General features: G+C 37.4%; 1 protein-coding gene across 7 annotated transcripts; it reads right to left on the reverse strand.

Annotated features, from left to right (window-relative positions):
- Position 1: 1 nt before the first annotated feature.
- On the reverse strand, positions 2-21335 carry LOC121857753 (high affinity copper uptake protein 1-like). Of its 7 annotated transcripts, none has more exons than XM_042353894.1 (6): positions 21193-21335; positions 16467-16545; positions 15727-15859; positions 12074-12303; positions 2255-2320; positions 2-1360 (listed from the first exon to the last, which is right to left on the reverse strand). In XM_042353894.1, exons 2-6 carry the CDS (start codon positions 16540-16542, stop codon positions 1224-1226), a joined length of 642 nt encoding a protein of 213 aa, XP_042209828.1. In that variant the 5' UTR covers positions 16543-16545; positions 21193-21335; the 3' UTR covers positions 2-1223. The 7 variants fall into 7 exon arrangements, with proteins under 7 accessions (XP_042209828.1, XP_042209827.1, XP_042209822.1 ...); XM_042353893.1 differs by having other exon boundaries at positions 15661-15859; XM_042353888.1 differs by lacking the exons at positions 2-1360; positions 2255-2320 and having other exon boundaries at positions 4026-12303; positions 15661-15859.
- Between the last annotated feature and the right edge of the window lie 405 nt (positions 21336-21740).

Raw genomic sequence — 21740 nt, forward strand, 5'->3', positions numbered from 1 at the left:
ACAAAATATCAGATTTTAATAATGAGGGAGTATTTACATATATTAGTCCACTTGGTCATCTACACCAATTTGGGGAGAACATATTGTTTATACCTGTATACCGTACACAGTTGGATAAACTTTGTCGTCTATAACACTTACAATACAAAAGGTACATTTTATTTTTACAGTACGTACAGTATAAATTCTTTTATGTAACACAGTAGTCAAACTAGGTGTTCATTTTGTCCAACCAGTTGACTTCAATCGACAGGAGAAAGTGAAGAATACTGTACCCATATTCCACCTTTGAACACAATCTACGCATAGTATTAAATTTTCACATACCACATTCACTTGCACTAAATACTGTCTGTAAACCGTATTTAATCTCAGTTTTTATTAAACACCAGATCTATAATAATTTGTGAATTATTACTTAAACTCTTCTGTTGCAGTTATAATTTCACTACAAAACTGAAACTTAGAACATAATTTTCTTTATCTTGGAAATAGATGTTGATGGACTGTACATTACCAAAACTATGAACATAAATATTGTTCATGTATAAGTTGTTATATTTTGGAGGCCAATAACTCAAGATTTGATTATAATTAGTTAAACTTACATACATTGTGTTCTGTATATGCATATTAGTACTACATGAGTGTGTGTGTTGTATTCATGTGTGTAAGTACATAAGTACAGGGTATCCGTATAAACAGAACCAAACAATGTTGTTTCAAATACAGGTTACAGAACACACTGTATTACCTGTAGGGCAACATAAGTGTTTTTGTAACAGTATTGTTACTAATCTACAAAAAATATCCCACTCATTAAGAAAAAATCCTGAACAATGGTGATAAATTAAGAATCCCAAGTGGCTGAGTACACCCATTACAGGTAAAAATTTAAAAAGTTTACTACCTTCAGGTGCTGAACTTCTCCCACTGAACACCTTTGAGATGGAGAAGAAGCCATCCCCTTGTCAGCACTCAGCCAGGAACTGACTCTTCAAGTAGACATGGCTAAGACACTACTACCAATGTTCGGGAAAGGGTGTGGATAACAGGACAGGGTGTGGATAACAATGACGGTGTGGGTGGTAGAACGGGTTGTGGGTGGCAGGACAGGGTGTGGGTGGCAGGACAGGGTGTGGGCAGTGGGATAGGGTGAGGAATACAGGACAGGATATGGGCAGCAGAGCAGCATATGGACAATAGGATAAGGTGGCAGGGCATCACACAGGGTTAAGAGTGTCGGGTGCCTGCACTACAGAGAGTGTCGTGTGTTCAACTGGGGTACAATCCTCCTCACAACATCTCTCCTGCTTCCCTTTATCCTCATTACTCAGGTTCTCATCTTTGCTACACAAAACTGCAATAAGATCAAGAGGGACCTTAGCAAACCAAAAGGTTATATTAATAAACACACATGTATGATATATGAATATTATAACAATGAAAACACATTATGAACTGGTTATATTTTTACACTTGATTCAAAAGACTTTGGTTAGGTGGGAACAAAGGAAATGCAGTCAGAGAGACAACTTTACTCTCTGATCCTGTGTTTCCTTTTGCTACTACCTTATTATTTGTCCAAATGAAACCTACTCAAGAGACTTTGTAAACTTTAAGGCACAGTATTGAAGGCATCGTGTGTACTACAGTAATAAGTCATGCCTTCAAATGCTATTAATATTTTCTTTACTGTAAATTTAAACCATAGTGACAATACACTACTGAGTGTGGCACAGTATACTGTACATGTGTCAAAGCTTTGGTTTATAGTGAAGAAGAGGTTATTTGTTTTATACTGTTTGTATCCTTTTTCTTGTGAATAATAGGTACAAACATTGTTTGTCCCTCGAAATACATGCATATTATTTATGAAAAAAAAAAAAAGATCTATTGTAGAAAAATGGAACAGTCAACAATGCTGGATCAGATGATATGACATAATGAGGAGCATCCACAGTATACTGTATGATAGGTTTTCTCACCCCCATTCATACATTTTTGAGTTCTGTATAACTACAGTTGATGAAATGAGAGAAAGCCCAAACCATTAGCCACCATCACAAGCTACTGTACCATAAACACAACCATAAGGACACAAAATACAGTTCCTTGAACTTAAAGAAATATTATTAACATGATGGTACAGTATATTATGACAGATTAATATACTCCATGCATCACCATGATTACTCATTATACTGTACTGTGTGTCATAAGACATGGGTGTATATTAAGGTAGTGTACTGACCATGATCACTGTTGTGAAGACAGTCATCAGCTTGCTTCTCGCCATTAGGTGCCTGAAGTAGCATGCCTGAGGGCATAGAATAAAGGAAATACGCCATTTTTTACATTAAACCAAAATATAGGAACATTTAAACATTTTTAAGCTCAGAGGAAACTCATAATTCAAATCAGTGACACTACAAGCATATTGTACTATATATTGAGAAGCATTGTACTGTATTTGAGTGAAAATAATGAATGGTGCAGAGATATTTGTCAATAATAAATCAATTAGCCAACAAATATATCCATATAGTCAAGGGGTTAAACAAGACTTCGCTGCTTCTACAAGATATATATTCAAGCACATACATCATCCAGTTGCTCATAAATGCCTCCTCTTGCATAGGTAAACCTTACTTAGAACATGAATTAATACCCTTCCCATCATATTGTAACTGTAGTACAGGTATTTTATCTGGCTAGCACTAAACGTCTATACTCAGCTGGGGAAACTCCATCAGTACAGTGTTGTAACCTCCCAACTGATATACACTATCTGTCCTCACTCCCCACTGAAAGACACCTAAAAGACAAAGTAAATCAGAACTAAAGTGATTTTTCAACTATTCAAAAACCCTTCACAAATCCATGTCATTCAGGCCACAAGTTATTTACTGTCACTTAAATTTTATAACTACTGTATACATATGATTTAAATCTGACCTTAAAAAGTTTCATAAGAGACAAGTGTTATTTATATTGATGATCCCAACACACAGATTAATCAACTACACCAAAGCAAAGAAACACCATATTAAAGCCAACTACTACTGTACTGTACTGAGAAACACACAAAATCATGTATCATATTACTTACCATGTAACAACAACCCATTCAGGAGCCTAAAATCTTGGTGCGTCTGGATCTCAGGGTTAAAATTTCCACAAGATTCTCATGTCAAGCTTAAAAATCAAGGTCTATCACATGTTTGATTTAAGTGAGGTAAATATTGTCACAGTTATAATAGTAATACAATCTTTACAACATAAACTTATAAATACTGTACAACATTGAAAAAAACCAAAACAAAAAACACTTCTAATATCTACTACAGTATCGACATATATCTACAGGTGGATAAAATTGAAGTCACACCATAATAATCCTACATTCTTCTCCATGGGAACCCATGTTTGTGCCAAAGATAACACAGGAGTTGGTCCTCTGGAGACACCCAACAGTGTATTTGTGTTGGCCTGTTCCATCATCACAAGTGACAGTAGTTAATTAAGTTATATTTACATTTGACAGCCTTTCACCCTCTTGGTACAGACACCCTTGAGTTGACTGCCTTAGAACAAAAGCTTGATGCTGAATGACTTACTGGATTCAGCTACCCAACCACCACCAGCCTACTCCTCATCCATGTCTCTTAAATTCCCCCAAGATTCACTAAATTACCTCGTGTGACCTTCTGCCTGTTATCCCATACTGACTTGATATGTGAGACCTACCAAAGTATTATTATAGAAGTGGAAATGGTTTTAGCTTTCCAACAGTGGCTTTGGAATTTTGATACAACTAATAGAGACAAATGATACCAACCAACACAGCTGATGGGAGGAAACTGATGGATAGCAGAACTCCACCAGCAATTTGATACTTTCCAAGCTTGACTTACAAGTTCATGCATTCATCTATAACACAATTATCTTGAACAATCATTATTCCACTACTTCCCATCATTTAGAGGATAACATCCCTCAATATGGATAAAATGAAAATACAATGCATAGTGGAATTTAATGTCAGAAAAAAATTATAACAATAAATCTTAGTATATAGTTAAACACAATACAGTATTTAATGACACTAAATATTTTCACTTAGGATTTGGTAACTAGATGCCAAATATATCACAGTAATATGTTTACAGTTTGCTTAATATAGGTAGTATAAGTTTCCTATACAAGGTGGAAGTGAAAAAGGGTCCTATAAGCCTGCCAGACCATTAAGGACAGTGTAAATACAGCACAGTAAAAACTAAGCATTTGGTACACAAGGAGTCAGTTTGGCCAGCACCAGTTTCCATTGTCCTTCACTTCCTATAGTTGGCTACGTACTCATTTTGATTGTTGGCACCCTACACAGTGGATGGTTGTGGGAATCAAATCATCAACTGTTGGGTCAGGTGGCAAGGGCTAGGCTATATCCTCTACAATGGTTGACAAAGAGATACACACACACATACCTGCGCACACACACACATACATACATACACACACTTCACCACAGGTACCAGTCCTGAACACCTTTGACACAAGATTTCTCACCTTAAACACAATTAACTTACAAGACACATGGTTTTTCACCGGAGGGTCCTGACCTTACAAAGCTATAATCTCAAGAGACTTTGGTTATGTTTACAAATCCCACAATTAAATACATAATGTACCATAAATCTACAATAATTATACATAACTGCATTAGCCTCTTGGTGAATGCATGATGAAGCTGGCACATACATATATGATGGCACCAGTATGGTAAACAAGAGACTTTACATACAGTACATAAAGTCATGTGGTACAGAAGGGGCTAACACTCTGATAACTTGACCTCAGTGTAGTGGGTATCAGACTGACCACTTTAAAGTACTGGGTAATCACTTTATTCCTGGTCAGTGCAGCTCACTACTCTCACACTCTTCAAAATACCACCAAGAATTATAACTCATAATCATCAATTATAACTCAGTATATATTTGGCTAATATCCTGTAAGCCAATTAATATATAAAAAGAAACTGCTACAAAGACTTCACATTGCTGTACATTTACTCTGACCATAAGTAAAGACATGACAGCAATCACATTAGAGCTTTTAATTCACTATCAAAACAATTATTGCTATGGATCTATAAATATGACAGTAAGTACAGATTAAAGGACTTGTGACAGAAACAGGTACAGTCCATATCCCTGAATGATACAGACACTGACTTAAGAGGACATGTTGTGTTAGTCAGGGCCGGGTGTTAGACAGTAAAGGTCCCATCGTCCACACAGTATGACAGACGAGAGACAAAGGATGATAAATAGACACCAACAAAGAAAATGATTAAGCAGAAAATGAAGAAATCTAAAGGAGGAAAAACTAAACAATAAATAGCATATAAATCAAACATAAAGACAAAAACATCAATTAATCTTTGTGCATTTGATTTAAGATATGGCAGTGTTATTAATATACAAGATATATAATCCTTTACTATCTTCTACTATTAATTTATCTAAGTTTTCCTCTACAGTATCAACAGCACCACAAGCTTAATATTATTGTTTTACTGCTTCCACCTATATTTATTATCTCCACCTACTCACTTCTTCTCTGGTAATAACCATCTGATGGCTTTGTTGACTAGTCTTGGTTGAATTGTCTTCTGTTTACCCTTGTTTGTATACCTATATGGTCTACCCAGTATGTACATTGTAAACATCTATCTATCATCCACATCTATTACATTCTGTACAGGAGTATACTTGGATAAATCTGGGAGACTCGGCTTTGATCTATTTCTGTTTATAGAAAGTTTCTATCTACTGACCAACTTTCAACTTACAAATGAAACAGGAAGAAACAGATACACAAACCTGACAAGATGTACATAATGGCTGATACAATTTGTCAAGTCTAGGAGGCCATAACTTGGTAATTTTTCTTTCATTTCACAACGTATCATCTTACTAGCTGTTCAGGTAGTTGGCCTGCTCATTGTTGATTAATCATTATGACCTTTATTGTCCAATGTTGGCAAAGGAGGAAACTGAAGTATCTGGAGAGAACCTGTGATGTTTGGTAAGGTCACATTGGATAACACCCTTTTCACATTTGACCTGTGCTGGGAATCAAAACCAGAACACTTACTGCTGTACCACCAACATAATACTGTACACAGATTATTGAAATTATGTTAGATCTCCGAGGTGTTATGGTGCACCTACATAAAAAATTTGGTAAAACTCCAACGGTAATGGCTTGAGCTCTCATGGCCACAACTACCAGAGGGACAACCATACACATATACACACACACATTATGTATTCCTGTGTCTCTCTCCTGGGATAACACATATAAATATTCCTTTGATATTTTCACACCATCACTTCTACTTCTGTGTATTTTTAGCTGTTTTAGTCATTTATGGGAGGTCTGGAGCTAATGTGGAGCAATCTTGTTAGTATGAATGTTTTCCCTGAGTAACTAAACATTGCAATATTATACCCATACCATAAGTTTCTCCCAACCAGCACTAACTCTGTCTTGAGCCTTATTAGCTCCCTTCAACTCACTCCTTCACCCTGTTCATTCCCTGGTCTCACTGACCCACCAGAGCTCACACATATCACCTACTGATCACTAACATAACTGATAATCTTTGGTACTACCTGTATCAGTGTATAATAATAATCTGAATGACATAAAACTCAGTCATATATAAAAGACAAAATCCCAACTAACTATGAAAAACACTACAAAGAAAAGTAGAAATTATTATTATTTTTTTTTACTGCAAGAACCTGATTTTTTAATACCAATCTTCACTCACTCTTTGAGATAAGTAATTGCTTGGTCAATCCTACAAATAATCTTAATGTGAAGTAGCATAACGGATCTGAGCAGACAGAAACTAGCTCCAGTCTTAAAGCTCTGCCTGAGTGAGTGATGCTTCAGCTTACCGAGACACAATGACCTAATGAAGTTGTGTACTTAACAAACACCCTAAATAGTACAACTTGTTCTCAATTGTGTAGCAAAATAATGAGACTGAAACACAACCCATCCACAACTTGTATGGTATAAGCACCTTCATTAACTTAACATTAAATATTTACTGCTGCTACATTGTATTAAAAAACTCATAAAACGGCATAATATAACTTTGAGCAACGACACTAACACTTCTTAGTGTAACAATGCTGAATGAAACATCCAGTCACAACAAGAATACGCTAATTATACAAAAAACACAGTATATTATTTGTGCAAGACATCCAAGGCGGCACAGTACTATTACCACCTCTATTTAACCAATATAAAGCAAAAGAAACACTACTTTAGTTATATTAATCTACACAAATGATTTTTCCTATTTTTTTTTCAGTTCAATAATTTCCTATCCATAATTGCCCATCAAATGATATATGTGTACAGTAGTTGTGTACACTCCCTACGGTCCCCTTGGTTAAAGTAATCAGATCATGAAAAGTTGTAAGTAAACATATCTATCCCTTCAAGTGTTCCAGTGTCCACATGAAGGACTAGTCATAAGTAAGACGCCACAAACACTTTTAAGGTAATTATGGCAATGTAGTCTGCGGAAGCTGCAAATACGTGTTCACCGGACATTGTGAAGAGAACCAATAAGCTCACGAGAGGACTGCTTAAAGACAGTCATGTGGATTGAGTCAAACTACACTGTTGTCATCAGTGTTTATCTCGGCTACCCCAGCCTGAGATAAGTCACAACTCGCTAATGGACATCATCTCGCTTGTACAGGAAAAGGAATCTTGTAAGGCTGGTAGGCATAAGTGGAGAGCTTGGAAAGGGGAGTTTAGAGGACCATTAATCCGGTGACCTTGCTACCTCAAGAACAGCGACAGAGAGGTCCAACTGGTGTTGGCAGTGTGACACGACCCTGTGCACTGTGAGAACTCCCCAGTGTCTACCTAAAGTTGCTACTAAGAACCTGTGAGTGTGGTGGATTAGCCACAGTAGCAGCCCGGTGGAAGCGTGCTGGTGGCATACACCAAGACCAGACAAAATTTAAGGGATGTACCCAGTGTCTACAGTGTTGTTACTGAGTGACACCGGGCAAGGTACCCAGAGTAGTGTTAATAAGGGGGATAGTTGGGTATAAGAGAGTAGCCCCTGTAAGGGGTCAGTGAACGGATAATGTGGTTGTAACCGCAGTGAGTGTAGTGGGGTCAAGAGTGATGGTTGTCATTAGAGCTGTGTATGGCTGAAGAGAACAAGAGGCACACCAAGGGGTGGCCAAGCAGTGAGCTGTAAAGTTGAATCAAAGTTCAGTTCTGTGATTAAATAGATGATAAGATTGTAAATAATGAGAGTAATATTATTCTCTCTTCCGCTAACAATACAGTAGAACGTCGATGTAACACGAGATAGGCACTCAACCTGTACCCAAGAGGTCAAACATCTCGAGAACGTGTGCAATAGGGCCGGATGTGTAAGTAGGGAATGGACACCCAATGTGAGACTGAGTCTGCGAGTCAAGGTTTGGACTCCATAGCCACATCCAGTGGCACCGCCGACAACATCCCTAGTTCACCACTCATCATCAATTTCATAATGAAGCAGAGTCATCGTCGGCTACAACAGACAGCCTTAAGCAGTGTGTGTGTGTGTGTGTGTGTGTGTGTGTGTGTGTGTGTGTGTGTGTGTGTGTGTGTGTGTGTGTGTGTGTGTGTGTGACTCCATAATAACATGTGAAAGATTTTGAGAATATTATGAAAAGCGTCACACAATATTAAGATAATATACGAGTTTTGTGTATCTCCTGCCAGGGATAGTTTAGTGATGCCCAGCAATAAATGCATCCAGTAAAGTCACATTTGATAACACCCACCTCAATCTGTCCCTTGCCGAGGATTGAACCCAGGACACAGTTATGAGAAACATGCAAATTGCCGCTGTACTACAAAAGTACCAGATAAAAAGAACAAATATGACAAGGCATAAAAGATTAAGACCACAGCTAAAATAGAAACTGGTAGAGATGATGAGCACATCTTAATGAAAATAGACTACAGTAAACCCATGTTATTCACAAGGGTGAGGCTCCAAGGAATGGCGTAAATAGGCAAAACTGCGAACAGCAACTTATACTACCATAGTGCACTACTGTTTGAGAAACTCATGTCACCCATACTACTTACACTCGTATGTGGCTGTCTGATGTGGCGTCCCCAGTGACCTTCACATTATGGAGTAAGAATCTTTCCTTAAAATTCTCGAACCAACCTTTCCTGGCACTAAAAGTTGGTTCAGTAGCTGCACCAGCCCCTTCACCACCTGTTGATTTTTCTGTACACTAGGTTCTTATCACAAACAGTCTGCACCACTATGGCACCTGTAGAAGCACTCGCTGCAACAGTCACTTGTTCTTACTTCTCAATGTACCACACCGTGGATTCGTTCAAACCAAGCAACCGGCCAACCACTGTGGCTCTCATTCCTTCCTTTAACTTATCTAATAACTGAACTTTCTTGGTAGGGATCATCAATGACTTTTGCACTAGCATCACTATACAGTACAGTCTTTTAGGGGAAATTTCACACAAAATCCACTAAAGTTTTGAGGACAACAAGAGAGAGGAGATGCTGTGGAGTGACCCGCAGTGCTCCACCAGAGGCTCAGGAGCTATTCACCATTTGCTTACCGAGAAGTCCAAACCACGAATGATAACACCAGGAATAACAAGTCTTTACTGTATTGTATATTATAGATGACGGTGAGTTAAAGGAGAGTATTATTGCTCTTGGTTCCTGTAGCCTTACAGTAGTGCAGGAGTTAAAAAAATATCCTATGCTTGGTTACACGGTGTCCATAAATTATCTGACCTATTATAAAACTTAATAATTTCAAAAATATTATAGACAGAACACAGTGCACATGTGAACATCTACTGAGACAAGAAAAAAACTTAAGAGTTGGTAATCGAGTATAATAAAACTGACGTGTTTTATCTATAACATTTCTGGTTCAAGTAATTCATGGAAACTCTGTACAGTAAATCTAATATAAAAAATTAAATTACGCTGTCTGTAGGAGTACAACATGACACACCTTAACTGGTACTAAAATATGTAATCATCAGAGACAATGCTAAAACTATAACCAAACCTGACCTCTATTTTCCTATGAGTAACTTCCTTCATAAATCTAAAATTAATATGAAAATAAAAATTACATTGTTATACAAAAAACGATATGAAGTCAAACAAATGACAAATGAAATACAGGTAATATCATAACATCTAAGAATAAGTGTACGAGAAATAAGATTTTCATTTGTGTTTCTAAAATTGAGTTATCACACTCTCATCATTTGTCAAGTCAGATCAATATGTATAGACTAACACCATTAAAACAGTAAATACAGATAAGCAATAACATCTGCAGCTTACAGTGTTGCTACACCATAGGACACTATCCTGAGTACCGGTAACATATATACAGGGTGTTAACTGAATATGGAGTTACAAGGCCCAAATAGGGTTTAAAGACATTGCAATTCTAGAGATGTGTGACTTGCCTACTGTAAATTAGTGTCGAAAATGGCTATAAAATGTTGATAATGATGATAATGAACTATCTACAGATTTAGCTGTTGGAACAATATGAACCACCAACCAAGATGTTAGCTCAATCAATCAATGAAGCTACAGTATTTACCAGTGTACAGTAATGTGAAAACCCTGGATACTCAGTCCATGTATATGTTTGATTCTTCCTGCTTGTATTAGTACCAGTTCAATGGTACCCAACAAACATTATGATGATGCACATAATTCAATAAATACAACCTTGAAGTGGCTTATCACTCTCAATAATATTTCAGAAGGAATTACACTTTGCTAATCAATCTTCATGGCTTCATAACATAAAGACAGTTTAAAAAATATTTACACACAATGTCTTACAGATTTACATAGCAACTGCACAAATATTTACACTACAAGAGCAGTAGTGTCCACACGTGCTGATGGGCACTGTGGGAGACATTACACACCAACAAATGCGATCAATAAGGCAATACAGTATGAATACACATTTTTGAGACACCCTGTTATATAATATTTACACTAAACTGGTCTAACAAGCCATGTACTGTACTTCATCTTCTCCAAGAGTAACCAAGATTCCCAAACTGTACTGTGTGTTATAAGTTACATAGGTAGATAAGGTGTGCATCATAGATCTTATTCTTCAGTGTATCAAGCTATGATATTAAGGTTTAAAGTAAGAAAGCTTGAGGGGTGAGAAGGTCCTCCTGCAGTAGAAGGTGTAGGTAGCAAAAGCATAGTTAAACGAGTATTTTATAAGACTGGGAAACTGCATTTACTTGAGCATAATAAAAGTTAAGGATGTGTAAAGATCTCAGCGACGGACACGCACGGTAAACCTTGATATATTTCTCCTTCTATACAACTGGAGCACTAGATGACTCGGCTGAAAATATAAGCAGAAAATTTTGCCACCTTAAACTAAGAAGTTATTTTTTTTCACATTTGAGAATAACTCTTAGATCAACCACCAAATAGATAATACAAAAAATAGTATTACAGCCAGTTAGTATATATCTATGTGCAGTTAATGTTTGTTTTAGTAATCCACCAGCTGTAGACACGTGAAGGTGACAAAAAAGACCATACAGAACTTAAGAACTGATGTATAGTAAACTGGTGTCCCTAGGAATCACTCTTCTGGGTATGCATGTACTTGTACCTCAACTTTTATGGTCTCCTGAGGCAGCAGGTGAGAAGTATCACTAACATCAACTTCTACATTGTTCCTGGCCTCACAATGCTCCTCAGAGGATCCCCCAACCAACTTTTCAACCCCCTCGGCTGCCCCGTCGTGTCCGGCGACCTTCCGTGTATCGTCAACCTCACCTCTAGTGTTTTCAAAAGCCAAATCCATACTGTCAACATTACGAGAATATCGTTCAAACCCAGACGAGGGACGAAGCACCACAGATGACGGCACAGTTTCCGACGTCCCATACGAATTACGTACACGAGATGCGTTACCTTCTGATCCACACGTGAAGTTGGGGGGGTCCTTAGGTAGGGGAGAATGATAACTACCCAGAAGTTTACTTGGAAGGTCAAACACGGCAAAGAAGAAGTAGCCGAGGCCAGCACCAGCCACGACCGCGATGGTGAAATACGCATTATACGTCATCACCACGAGCATCAGGATGTATCCTATTATAAGATGCAGCACATGAAAGAAAGACTGCAAGATGTGGAATTTCACCCTGTGGATAAAAATGTTTTGTTAATAAGTTGCTTACAACAAATGTCATTCTAATTCAAGTCAATTTCCTACATATTTTTTTTTTACTTAAATTTATATTAAGAAACAACCACTGACGGTATGCTTCTCCACATCAAAATTTCTGTCAAACAGGAGGCATAACTCCTGTACATAAAGTCTGAAAATGTTGATCAATCTCATCCTATATACAAGTAATACAGTATCTCTGTTAGCAAGAATCCCCATTAGCTGAAACTTTCCAATACCTGGAGCTGAAATTGACTCAGAATTTTTCCAGGAAAACTCTCTCAATTCCGGGTCTGAAAGAGTTTCCGAGGTTGAAAATCAGGCACACTTTCTGAGAAAATTCCAGAAAATAAGGTAATATATTTCATAAACAAAGTAAATCATCTTTTAATGAACTGTACAGTTCATTAAAAGATTTTTTTTCTATTAAAATATATTACAGTACCTTATTTATTATTAAAATATACACTGTATGTTCTTTAATGGGGATACTGTACAGTGGTCTAATCAGATTTGGTATACTGTAGTGTACTGTAGGCCTTATGGGAGCTAATAGGGACAACAGATGACACTAGTGTAAACATGCTGGAGGGGGGGGGGAGCTGGCCGGCCTTGCAGCAATCACCAGTTTGTTTTAATTTATTATCATAATCTCGTATGATCACCATATACAGTATTAAATACTGCACAGTACAGTAATTGAAATAATATGAAATATAATTTGTAAATTGACTTCAAAAGGAAGGAAAATGTAAAAGGAAACACAAATACACACACAAGACAATTATTGTACATTAAAATATAAATTTAAGTGTCATGGAGGGGGAGTGGGGACTACAGTGTAGCAACTCCTCTACACAGAACACGATTGAGGATTAAAACACACACAGTCAACATGTAAACACACAAAATAATCCCCAAATATACACAACTACATCCCACAAGCCAGGACAACTGAGGTCATCATTACCAAGGGATGGGGTGGGTTAGGTTACAGCCAGGTTAGGTTAAATTAGGGCATTTTAGGTCAGGTTAAGTTAGATTTAATTGTGTTCAGGTAATTTAGAATAGATTTACATAAAGGGCAAATTAGGTTAAGTTAGAGGTAATAAGGTTAAGTTTGCCTGTGTTTGGGTGAAGTTAGGTTAGGTTATGGAAGGGATACTGCAAGTTAAGTAAAGTTTAGTTATGTTGAAGGTCAAGTTAAAGGCAGGGTAAGTGAGGTTCAGTTACGTTGGAGGTCAAGTTAAGGGCAGGTCAAGTGAGGTTCCAAGTCTGGGGGTCTAGCAAATCCCTGATCAGTGACACTGACAAAAATATCATCCAGAGTGAACCAAACACTCCACCTGGACAAGACCTAAAGATTACCTCTAAATCTGTGTCAATGATAAATAGCACCAAGATAACACCCCACAATGATAAATAGCATCAAGATGATAACCCACAAAGATAAATAGCATCAAGATAACAACCCACAATGATAAATAGCATCAAGATAACAACCCACAAAGATAAATAGCATCAAGATAACAACCCACAATGATAAATAGCATCAAGATAACAACCCACAATGATAAATAGCATCAAGATAACAACCCACAATGATAAATAGCATCAAGATAACAACCCACAAAGATAAATAGCATCAAGATAACAACCCACAATGATAAATAGCATCAAGATAACAACCCACAAAGATAAATAGCATCAAGATAACAACCCACAATGATAAATAGCATCAAGATAACAACCCACAAAGATAAATAGCATCAAGATAACAACCCACAATGATAAATAGCATCAAGATAACAACCCACAAAGATAAATAGCATCAAGATAACAACCCACAATGATAAATAGCATCAAGATAACAACCCACAATGATAAATAGCATCAAGATAACAACCCACAATGATAAATAGCATCAAGATAACAACCCACAAAGATAAATAGCATCAAGATAACAACCCACAATGATAAATAGCATCAAGATAACAACCCACAAAGATAAATAGCATCAAGATAACAACCCACAATGATAAATAGCATCAAGATAACACCCCACAATATACATGTGCATCAACTTAAACCCACAATGAAATACGGCAACTGAACAATTTCACTAGTATTCTACAAGGCATCAAAGTTGTGCACCATAGACAAATTAATCTTCTTTTTCTTTTTCGGGCGAGAGAATCACAACAAAATGACGGAGAAGTTTTCATAAATGATACGCCAGATGCTATACACTCCTCCATAGAGATGATTGCAGACAACACTAAGTCATTCAAGGAAATTATGAACCAAATGGACTGTGAGGTATTCTCAGTCAGCTTCAGGAGTGGCAAAAAGGAATAGCTGTTAAGATTCGATGATATGAAACGTAAAAGGATGCGATAATTTACAGAGGAATTTAACTAAAAATGCCCAGTAATAAGGGTGTCATTGGTTAAATTCTTTTAATCAGGGTGTAGCATCTGGTTTGTATACATGAATATTAAACCGACTCTTTCCTTTAGTGTTAATTTCTCTGCCATCTTCACTGATTTCTTTATGATTCCCTCACCTAAAAGAAAACAGAAATAGAGAACATTCACTTTCCTATGGCACACACTGTACAGTATGGTACACAATCTAAGACACACACTATACAATTACCAGTAAAATAACCACCCAAGCTGAACCTGAAATATTTGGTACTGTGGCATCCATGATACAAGGAAGGAAACCAGATTTAGACACAATATCAGAACAGGTAAATTAGATGTGAGGAGGAAGGGAAAAGGGAAGGAGTATTAAAGAAAAATAAAGAAAGAGTGAGGGGAAAAAGAAGAAAGAGGAGAGAGAGGAAGGAGAGAAAGAGGAAAAAGAAGAGAGGGGAGGGGAAGGAGACAGAGTAAGAGGAGAGAGGAAGGAGAAAGAGCAAGAAGAGAGAGGAAGGAGAAAGAGTAAGAGGAGAGAGGAAGGAGAGAAAGAGGAAAAAGAAGAGAGGGGAGAGGAAGGAGTACGAGGAAAGAGGAAGGAGAAAAAATAAGAGGAGAGAGGAAGGAGAGAAAGTTAAATAAAACAAAAAAGAAAAATTTTGGACACCAGAAAGGAAGATTTTTCAGGTCCTAGTCACATAAAAATGCTCCTGAAGACCATAATGGGAGTATATAGTGCAGAGCTGTGATGGTTTAACTTGTACTGTACACGTTAATGATCCGAAATGCTCCACTAAACTGCATATTTAAAGGAAACAAAATTTGGGAGGATTTAAATTTTCAAACCCAGCTCATCTAACATACTCCTCATCACGGCTTTCATTTATGGTAAGCCAAACCCAAGCTACCTGCGTTTATACAACAACTTCTGATTTCTACGGCCAAGGAATGACTCAGACATTAAGAGAGGCGACCTTTCTGGGATCTCGTATTTGCTGCAGCCAGTTCTGCGTGACGTTGCAACCTTTAACAGCTGGGAACGAGCTACTTTGAAGCCTTCTGCCAGCACCGAGAGGGACACCAGCCCCAGACACAATGACACCATTCCTGTAAAAAGATTTCTGGGTAAATACTATGGACCTGGTGTAACATACAGTCATGCGGTAATCATAATTTATAATTGTAATCGATTATATATATGTATGTATGTCATGGCTGTACTCAGTGTTGGAGTATCATGTATGTTACAGTACCAGGTATGTTAGAGTACCTTGTGTGTGTCTGAGTACTGTATGTGTGTTGGAGTACCATTTGTGTTGAAGGTCTGAGGAATTAAAATAGAGTGGGGGGCAGATCCAGCCCATGGACTGTGGTCAACACATCTGGCACACTTATACACCAGTCACCTTGGCATGTCAGCAGAACAAACTTATACAGACGATGATAAACTCAAGTCTTTCAAGGACAGTGTGACAAGGTGTTGGGTTACTGACATAATAAGATGAGGAAAATTAACAATGAATTTCTTATGCTGAAAAATGGCCATAAACCACTGATGATGATGATGATGATGATGATGATGATGATGATGATGATGATAGAATGTATGAAGACCATGAATCATTGAGGCTATGAGGTAAGACAAAACGAAACTGTCAACTCAGACCATGATTGCTCTAAGCATAAACAGAACAAGTAATGCGTCCTCACTCACCCCATGTTGTGACGATGTTGACGCCTTTGAAGAGAAAGTCGTAGACCGTAGAGGAGAAAAAGTAGCTCATATGCATCTTCTGCTGAAACATTTTAATTTATTAGGGTAGCCAACACGATAAGGTTTGGTCATCAGTAATTTATATTATAGCTACAGCACTGTAATGTATTTGACTTTTTGTATTCTAATTCATCACATCACCATCTATCAGCTTACTCGCTCTTCGGGTCTATGCTTTGTTACAACCTTCAGTGTCTAGTACAGGAGGAAACTGGAGATACTGGAGAAATACCACAGATTGCACAGTAATGTACTTCCTGTTTTATCTTATCACACACACACACACACACACACACAGAAGGGCTGCAAAAATACTGTCATACTAACTACAAGTCCCTGACAAGACCCCTTCAATGGGTAGTGCACCAACATGTAGGATTTCGTGAGCCAAAATTTTATACAATGCCCTTCAATGTTTCAAGACCTAATGGTAAGGTAATAGTTAATAATTCAATATACTTTGAGGAGAATACAAATATTGCTCTATACTCAGGAGCCCAAGCATGTACAATACTAACACTGGACAATGAAAGTTGCTACGAACAGACCGACGACCCGAATGGCTAGTAAGCAGAATAGTAGTGAAATGATAAATAATAGCCAATGCTGTATAATAGAGAAGTGACTGGCTAGTAAAGAGAACCCACATTTAATTCTCTGTAAAACTTAAGGCGATAAGACACGTTATCTCCAACACTCTATTCTCCTCATAAGCCAGCCAAGCATCAATAGCTACACGACATGTTTACTTATCTATATTATGATAAGATAACACACAACTATGGACCAAATGATGATAGTTTTACTGTAACTACTGACATTGAGGATGATGACAACTATGTATGCATTGTAGAGTGAATTAACATGAAGCAATGTGTATCATTATGGAGGATGTGTGTGTTAATGTAGGGGTCAAAGGACATTAGGAACAGGTAGGATATTTCCATTTGTTGTTCAGGTTCCCTCCAATCACTTCCTCCAGGTTCTTTACTGTTTCCATACCTCTGGACCCAAACAAAATACATAATAAAGTACAGTAACTAACAATAAACCTACCACTCAGTTGGCTAATAAACTGATAAGTGGTGAGATGATGAATTCAAACATAAGTGGAAGAGGATGCAAGATTGCAGTTACACAAATACTGATACCTGTACTGTAGTTAAGATGCAATTAGACTGAATACTGTAGTTAATGATTAATGAATAAGAGAACTGAGTAAACTAGATATTGTAATTATTGACTTATGAATAATTCTTCTTCGCCGGAAATTAAATAATATTAACAATTTTAAATCTGCGAGGGTTAAAGTGGTTTATAGTTCACCATGACATTTATCCTACAGGAAATGACAGACACTCCTGCCAGCACACTCACTGCCCAATCAAAATCTCGAGTCTGAGATTGGTGGTCTGATCAAGAAACATTACACAATATCTGACAATACTGTACCTAGAGATTCAGTGCTTATTTTATTAAATTCATTATTACTTGTCTAAGTCACTTTCTACACTAGTCTCACAATTTTCTCCTTCTAAAAAATTCACACAAAAGTGGAAAGGGAGTTACGATAAAGAGAATAAAGAAAGTGGGTCCAATATGACAGATGACATACTGGGGTACAGTACAATGAAAATTAAGCCCTGGTACACAAGAAGACAACCAGGTAAGTACTGTACTTTTCTGCCCTTCAGTTACCCAGCTGTGTAGTTAATCACCTGTTTACAGGTGGGATAACCAGAAGCATCCCACACACACGAGGTTCACCCAAACGATAGCTGGCTGAGTGATACAGCCAGGCAGTTGCTACCCCCTGAGGAAACTTGGTAAAAGTCCGAACAATCGGCAAGTCCGGGCCCCCTTTTCCCTAAATTGTTCGGACTTTTGAGGGTTTATTGTACAGTGACCCCCCGTTTAACGAACACCTCGGTTAACGTAATTTCGATTAACGAACTGCCTTCCATAAGGATCTTCAATTCGGTTAAAGAAAAAAAAATTCGGTTAACGAAGTTCTTACGAACCGACCTCAACATGTTTTCGCTTGCACTGACCGGGCAACCAGCTTTAGTATCAGTCCGCCAATACATTAATCGGTTCTAGGGCTTAAATTCCTTACTATTTTAGTAAATATCAAGAAGTTTATACTATTCAATAATTTTAAAAGTTTAATATTCAATTTTTTAGTCATTTTAACAATTATTGAACATAACTGAAGGTAAAGTGACTAGTTTAATGCGCGGCATCCAGCCTCTTAACACAGCAAACAGGCGTTAGTCTCTCTCTGTTTTCACTGGGGTAACATCTTGCTTGAGACTCTCTTCAACTAAACGCTTTTTTTCTGTGTTTCCAAGCAAATTATTGGTCATTTTGAAATATATTTTACATATTGACAATATATAATGCAGTGCAGTGTTGATTTAAAGAAAATAATCTTGAATTACACCAAGAGAGCTAAAATTTTATGGGTGAAATGGCGCCATGGGGTGACTTCTCTTCCACCCCAATGCCTTCCTTCTTTCCTTCCTCCACCCTCATTCTAAATCCCATCATCATCATCATCATCATCATCCAGGAGCCTTCTACATACACACCTCAAAGTAAGTGAACTTTTCTACCATTTTTGTTGAATTTAGGAAATTTTCGGTGAGCTGGAACCAATTACCCAAAAACCCATTGAAACAATGGTTTCGGTTAACGAACTTTTCGGTTAACGAACGACCTTCTGGAACGGATTGAGTTCGTTAACGGAGGGGTCACTGTATTTCTTACGGGAGAAAGTGTCTCACTTTGCATTGCATCGGTGATGTAAAGGCTCTTATAGCCACTACCCCCTACAGGTACTTCCATGTATTCGTACAAGAGAAAATTGCCCACTTATATGTCGTCTCACTTAAAGTAAAGCAACTTTGCTTCGTAAACCCGACATATTTCAGGCACTCCATAATTTGTTGTTTAGTTAGATAGGTTTGGTTAGGTAAGGTATGGAGAGGTAGCTGGTAAGCATTCAGTCGGTTGCTGGGTATCATTTGTCAACAGAAGTGCATTCATAGTGCATGATGCAGGTAATTACAGGCCAGTTAGTATCCTGTGTATAGTACAGTATCTTTATTTGGGTAAAATTGTCGTTTCGGTCATCCACTTACAGTATTTGGAAGGTCAGAATCCTTCGAAACACATAAAATAAAGAACATCGAAAAATCATAAGGTCAACCTAACCTACCGTAACTTAAACTTAAAATCCAAAAATTTGCTGGATGAACAAAATGACAATACCTTTTTTTTTAAATTGCAGTTTCACTACCAATTGGTTTTGCGATGGAAATGGTATTAGAAAAAATTGTTGCCATCAATGAGATATAACTTCTAGTGAACCAAAAAATTTTCTAACCCAATTGGGAGTGAAAATGCAGTAGCAACGGACATAAGTGTGGCAGACAGGGTGAAGCATCTGAGGCTGAATTATAATTATTGGCTAATACTGTAGTGATGAAACATAAATAAGAGTCGCAATTCCTCCACCATTTTTCTTATATTATGGAGTTATAAAATTAGTTTTCTTATACAGAAAATTAGGTAAATTTTTACTTTAGTACACGAGTCCCTCGAAGTTGACCAATAGGTTTTTCCAGTGTACTGTATTTTGGTGTGTTTTAGGCGAAACAGACCTTCACTTTTGGCAGAAATTGCTCGTTTTTGCCCCACCCAGTCCCCCCAACAATAATGGGGGAGAGCCTGGGAAATAGAAGGTTTTTGTGTGGGGGAGAACATGAATACGAGTCATCTAACCTAACCTAACCCAAATGTTTTAGTAGTTTAAAACTTTGGGGCGTAGGAGAACACCGTGATCATGTAAGAATTGGATAGAATGACCGTCTTTCTCGTAAACTCAGCAATAAACTTAAAATAATCATAGGAGCACGAATCACACCCAACCTCCACCACGGCCACTGTCAGACTCATCATTGAAATTCAAACCCGTACTCAGGCTGCTTCCTTGGAAAAAATTTTGATGTGATTGGTTGAAAAAAAAATCACGCGATGATATCGATAAATGATTGGTCATGACTGGATGACATCAGTCAATATTGCACATGTGTGATGCATAATTAACTGGGTTTCACGCAGATAGCATCACTTCACAGACGAAGACTTTAAAGTACGTAAAATCAATTGAATTCAACAGTGTCGCTATTAGCCATTCCCGCCATGTATATATGAGGTTCAAAATGCTCAGAATAGGGAGATCTAAATGTGTCAGTAGTTTATAACTTTGGGTGCACTGTGTCCTAAAGTAAAATAACACCGTAAATTAACCAATAGTTGCTGGTTATAACTAACAGGTGTTCCAAACTACAGTCATACCCAATGATGGCCTTCACTGAACCTCTAGAAACACTATTTGTTACAACTCATTTAACTAGTCAGTATTAATAGTCATTCAATACCAATCACCTTTATCATTGTATTATGTTGTATCTCCTCAAATTATGGTTAGTGAGGGTGATGGTTAGTGATTTAAGGACAGTAATGATTGTATACTGTACCTGTACTCTGGTTGACCTCATTCAGTCCCGTGATGACAAACTACATACCTGTTATTAAGTCACCCAATAACAACGTCATTAACACTAACAGTCGTTCCTCACTAAATCACATATAAACTTACAAAGAATTGACTTATGTGTGGAGATAACGATGGACCAACACCCAGCCCAGCCACCACCACTCACTCAGCTGTTACTACTGGTGAGTGTGGTGGGCTGCTGTGGTGAAGTGTGGTGGTGAAGGTGTTGGTGGAGTGTAATTAACAGGACCATCATTGACTAAGATCATTAAGTAAAGATATAATATAATCATCAGGAAATAATAACGGTTTTTGGCCATTATAACAGTCTATATTGTCCCACCTAAAGCTCCTCATTAGCTTTTAAAGTAATTAATTTAACCAGAAATTTACAAAGATAAAGATAAATTAGATTAATATTCAGACAGAAGATAATTATCCAACAAATACAAAAACTACTTAATGATCGCCGTGTTCGTGGACATTAATTAACATACGACGAGTTCTTTATTAATTACGCGCTATTGAAATAAAAAATCGCGTAATGTTAAAACTTTACCACACTCTATACACATACAGCAATTATAACTTTCTAGTTCAGTTACAAGAAAAAAATTACCAAAAATAACTAAAAATATTTAATTATTATT

Source organism: Homarus americanus, unplaced genomic scaffold (assembly GCF_018991925.1).
Source record: "Homarus americanus isolate GMGI-L3 unplaced genomic scaffold, GMGI_Hamer_2.0 scaffold16712, whole genome shotgun sequence".
In the NCBI taxonomy this organism is placed as follows: domain Eukaryota; kingdom Metazoa; phylum Arthropoda; class Malacostraca; order Decapoda; family Nephropidae; genus Homarus; species Homarus americanus.